General features: G+C 33.1%; 1 protein-coding gene across 1 annotated transcript; it reads left to right on the top strand.

Moving 5' to 3' along the window:
- Positions 1-2993: 2993 nt before the first annotated feature.
- Positions 2994-3482, top strand: LOC145689576 (uncharacterized). Its single transcript, XM_081763756.1, has one exon. It carries the CDS (start codon positions 2994-2996, stop codon positions 3480-3482), a length of 489 nt encoding a protein of 162 aa, XP_081619882.1.
- The last annotated feature ends 2277 nt before the right edge of the window (positions 3483-5759 follow it).

Genomic DNA, 5759 nt, shown 5'->3' with positions numbered 1-5759 from the left:
AGTACGCTTGCAAAATCGCTTTCTTTTTCAGCAGGTCAACTGGAAGGCCACCCTCAACTGGAAGGACTTGTTGAACTATCCCTCCCATGTAACAAAGAAACATGTGCTTTTCTTCAATGGTGTTCCGCTTCCTTTGAAGCCGCCTGGGGACGGTTTGAGCGATTTTACTTTACAAGGCCTCTGTGTTATAGAGTTTCGTCTGTTATAGAAAGATGAGAAGTGTGCAGTAATTTTAATAAATGGAGTTGGCAACTGTGCAGAGTTTCAGAAACCTACCACATACGGTGCTTGTTGTATGTAAACACAAATGACGAGTTGTTTGGCAAACTGGTCTCGCGAGGAAGTCCGCTCAGTTATTCGATATCTGTGGGCAAAACATGTAACCGCGGCGGCTGAAATTCACCGGCAGGCGGTAAAAGTTTAGAAAGAGACTGTAATGTCTTGTTACCATGTCGCAGAACGGTGTCGAAAGTTTGTGGTTGGTATAGAAAACGTCACCGACGAGGAACACAGTTGCCGACCTATCACAGCATCAACAGATTTGAAAACAGCTCGCGTGGAGGAGTTGATTCAGGACAACAGGAAGATTAGCCTACGTTACGGCATCTGATGGCAGAATTGGGAATGTCTTTCAGAAGCTTTCGTCACATTGTGCATGATATTCTGCGGACGAGAAGGTGAAACACTTCGTGACAACGTGGCTCAACACGTAAGGATAGGATTTTTTTTTTTACCAGGAGGGAATCTTCACTCATCCTATGATGCGACAACTGCTTCAATCAATATGGAGACTGTGTAGAAAAATATTCTAATGTAGTATGTTGGCTGTTGGCTGTATTGGTTGTATGAAACAATATATAAACGTTTCACTGCAGGCTTTGTAACCTTATTTTCCGATCACTCCTGGTATAAGTCAATGAGCTACAAAGCAAAGATAACGTAAATCTCAACATTAACTAAAAACTTTTACTACCCTAATTCTGCTAACATTAAGCAGAGCTTACACAATGATTTTTGATTCGTAAATATCTATCTAACCCAACCTTTAATCTAGATACAATTTAAGCACATTGTTCTAATTACATCAGTTGCATTTTTTTTTTACTTATATTATTACTTTAAGTACATTTCTCAGAAACTAGAACGATTGGAGTCTATACATCAAAGATAAATGAGGCGCAGATAACGTTAGGTTGTCACAGAATTTATGATGACAAATGGCTTTTTAACAATCAATGCATTAACTGGTTGAGAACACGCCCAACGGCTATCAAGGTTTGACATGTAGAAGCCTAAGAACGGTTACAACGAATTCAGTGCTGTAATCATTATGGCTGAACACAGAAATGGGAAAGCATCTTCGGCAAATTTATCATAACACCAGTCAGCGTTCAAAAGAACAAAAGATTTCTTTTAGAAAAGAAAGGAAAAACGAGAGAAAGAAACTAGTTGTTTTTTTTTAAAAAAAAGTAACAGACAAAAGAAAAATGTTTTTGTCTCGATCACGTCCAAGTTGCGTGATTCCCAGTCTTTTGTGTAGTTCCAACATGAATAGATATAAACAGGGTGGAACGAAAGTTAGGCTACAAACCTGAAGGGTGATATTTATATGAATCTCGGGTCTCTTCTGTTCTAGGATAACATGTACTACCCAATTTTCAACAAAAATATTTATCCCATAATGGATGAGTCAAACAAGGGAGTCACGATGGCACAATGGTAAAATGCTTATTTCTGGTCCCCAGCGATCCCCAGCCAACTAAGCTTGTGGTGGACAACACCGTATCCGTGGATTTTTTAAGGATACTTATGTTTCCTCTCACTTTCTCATTTCACCAATTTTTCCATCATTAATCCATTCATGATGGATTTTCCATCATTAATCCATTCATCATTAATCATCCATTTGTCTTAATCATCGTCTCTCTTAGCCTTCAGGGCATAATCGTGAGGCGTTAAACTGAAAAAAAAAAATCATTTTATTTTTGTTTCTTGAGTCAAATAATTTCATCACTTCTGATGGCAATGAAAGTGAAAAGTTCCAAAAGTTGCACTTTCGATTTCCAACAACATGGCTGCTAGACAAAGAAAACACAGGATTGTATGTAATTCATATTTATCTTCGTATAATGCTTTTATTTACCTTCTTTACCTTTGATGTACTTATTCTTAAAAGTTTTTTGTTTGTGTGTTTCGCAAATGTAAATAAAAATTACAATTCCCACTTCTATTATAATGGTTATTGCTCATTGCAAAACGCATGTTCCATATGGCGAAACTGGCAACACTGGTATGGATGTGTAAAGGACACACTATAAAGTGCTCCTAATATTTAGTTTAAATTTAAGTGATACTGTTTACGTGAGTGAAGTGATACAAGAATAACAAATTCGGTAAGTACTCTTACATTTAACTAGATACATTTTGTTAAATAATATCGCTGACTTTACTATCTGTTGCAAAAATCATAAATTGATTGACACGTAAACATCAAATACCTGAATAGGAGTACGATCATAAGATATAAACAAACATCATGAGCTCCTGCATGGAGTGTTCCAAACCTGTTCTGAGACAAGACGTTACCTCCAAAATTCAGTGCACTGAGTGTCTAAACTGGACCCACCTAAAATGTTCGCAGTTAAAAGAAAGTGACGTGGAATATATGAAACAATCAAATTTGCCTTGGAAGTGTAAAGGTTGCATAAAAGCTAGTCGTAATACCAATTCAGAACAGAATGAAGTGCTTCCATCTATCGAAGACATTTATAAACTGTTAAAAGAACTAAAAGATGATATCTCCGTGATTTAAAAAAAACAACACCGACCTTGAGCGTGAACTTGGAAAGTCTCTTGACCTGGCGCATCACAAACTGGATGAAAATGCAGACATCATCAAAAAACAATCAGAAAGCATTTCAGCGTGCCTTACTACTATTGAACGGCTGAAGGAAGAAAACATCGCTCTCAAAAAGCAGCTACTAGACACTGAGATGAGATTAGATGAGCTCGACCAGTATGGAAGGCGAAACACGCTAGAAATAAAGGGTGTACCAGAAAAAACGAACGAAGATACATATGAAGTTGTAAAACAGTTGGGCCGTGCTTTAGACATAAATATTGAAAGAGAAATGATAGATGTATGCCATACAGTAAAGAAAGCTCCTCACCAAACATCAGGAACAATAATGGTTAAGTTTGTTCGGAGAGAGGTTAAAGAAAATTTCCTCCAGAAACGTAAAGTAAAGAGAAATCTCAATTGTACCCACTTAGGATATAACCATAATGAACCCATCTATGTCAATCAAAGTCTAACTCTAAACCGCAGAAAGGTATTTGAAAAAGCCAGAAAAGTTAAAAGCGAAAAGAATTATGCCTTCCTGTGGGTAGATAGTACAGGTAGCATAAAGTTGCGTAAAAGAGAGGGAGATAAAGATGTTTTTATATTATGTAGCCTAGAAGATGTTGATAAATTGACGTAATTTTCAGCAAAAACAGGTAGTAAGTTTGTAGGAAGGGTTAAATAAATGCTTGAAACATGTTCTATAATTGAAGATATAAATACTCAACAAAATATCGAAACTAATGTATATGAAACTGTTACTTTATTTAATAACGTGTTTAAAGATAAAATTGGTATCAACATCTTGAATCTTAATATTAGAAGTGTTCGTAAAAATTGGGATGAGCTTTTAATTTTATTACAAAATTTAGAATTTAATTTACATGTATTAGTTCTCTCCGAAACATGGCATAATCAATATGAAATAAATTTAAAAAATTATCATTGTTTCTTCGCAAAACGATCTCTAAATAAAGCAGATGTTGTAATGGTATTTATAAATAATAATATTAGTATTGAGAATATTACAGAATTAGAATTAAATGATGCTTCTGGTCTAAGTTTAAATATTTCATATGGCAAAGAAAACTATAATTTAATGTGTATTTATAGAACGCCAAGTGGTAATGAAGGAGAATTCTTACGCTCCTTCGAAAATGAACTTAAAAATGTCAAAACAAATGGGTTGGTTATTGGAGACATAAATTTTGACATATTAAGTAATAGGTACGACGAAAATGTAGACAACTACTTAAACATACTTTATAAAAACGGGTATATATCATGTACAAATAATTATACAAGAGTAACTGAAACAACTAAAACATGTATAGATCATATCTTTTTAAGGCAAAAATATAATCATAATGTCACTGCAGCAATATTGCATACGGCAATTACAGATCATTATATTACTAGTGTTAAATATAAAAATTGCCGATAAATCAATAACAAACAAACCTCGAACTATTATAGATTACCAAAGACTAAAAAATGAAATACAGAAGTGTAGTTGGTTGAATGTGTATCAAAGTTTGGATGTAAATTTAGCTACTTCAGCTTTCATTTCGACATTACAAAAATGTATTAAAACTTCACAAATAGTAATTGAAAAAACTATTCCAAAATATCGTAAGTTAAAGCCATGGATAACTGATGAATTGATATTACATATACGAGAAAGAGACAAATTAAGCAAACTTGTAATAAAAAATAAAGATAATCTAGAAACAAAGGAACACTATAAAAAATATAGAAACAAGGTAACTCAACTGATAAAAATGATAAAAAATGAGTACTATAAAAAGCAGATTGTTAATTGTGAAAACAATACAGGTAAATTATGGAATATAATATCAAACATTATTGACAAAAAAGAAAACAAAAGCATGGACATTAAAGTAATACAAACGGCTACGGGTAACATTAACTTTCAGCAATATCCTAAACTAGTAGTTGACACATTCAACAAATATTCCTGCAATATAGGTGAAAGGTTAGTAAAAATGTAAATTTAACCAAAATAAATGAAAATCTAGGAAACAAAGCTAAAAACAGTATGTTTTTACGCCTATTACTGAACAAGAAATCTCATTTCATATAAACCAACTAAAAGCAAAATCGGCTCCAGGACTAGATGAAATAACTGCTAAAATATTGAAAAATGTAAAAGAAGAAATAACTAAACCACTGTTACATATATATAATATGAGTTTAGAAACAGGCATTTTCCCTAATCAATTTAAACTAGCACTCGTGAAACCAGTATATAAAAAAGGGTCAAGAAAGGATCTCAATAACTATAGACCAATATCGCTACTTAGTAATTGTGCTAAAATATTAGAAAAATGTATTAAAAAGAGATTAGTTTCCTTTCTTGAAACTAATAACACACTTGCATTAAATCAGTTTGGTTTCAGAAAAGAGAGAAGTACATCTGATGCAATTTATAAACTAGCGGAAATAATAACAAATTACATTTATCATAATGAAAAAGTAATAACAATATTTTTGGACTTAACCAAAGCATTCGATACAATATCTCATAATATATTGTTAACTAAGCTAGAACATTATGGAGTAAGAGGTGTAGTACTCTCGTGGTTTACTAGTTATTTAAGTAATAAATTGCAAGCTGTTAAAATTGGAAATTTTATGAATGACTTAACACAGGTTAGCTATGGAGTGCCACAAGGATCAGTATTAGGTCCAATTTTATTTATAATTTATATAAATGATTTGTACAATATAGGCATTGATGGCTATATTCAATCTTTTGCAGACGACACCACTATAACAATAACAGGGAAAAAGTGGGAAGAAACTTATAAAAAAAAAAGCGGAAATAACAGTAAAGAAAGTAAAACAATGGCTTGAACAAAATTCCTTGGTACTAAACTTAACGAAAACCAATTAT

The sequence above is a fragment of the Thermobia domestica genome, chromosome 7, assembly GCF_964235325.1.
Source record: "Thermobia domestica chromosome 7, izTheDome1.hap1.1, whole genome shotgun sequence".
NCBI classification, from domain to species: Eukaryota; Metazoa; Arthropoda; class Insecta; order Zygentoma; family Lepismatidae; genus Thermobia; species Thermobia domestica.
This window is presented reverse-complemented; position numbering and strand designations above follow the sequence as displayed.

What these genes read in the sequence shown, in the direction of transcription:
- LOC145689576 (XM_081763756.1), top strand. Translation starts at nt 2,994, where the DNA reads ATGAGATTAGATGAGCTCGACCAGTATGGAAGGCGAAACACGCTAGAA.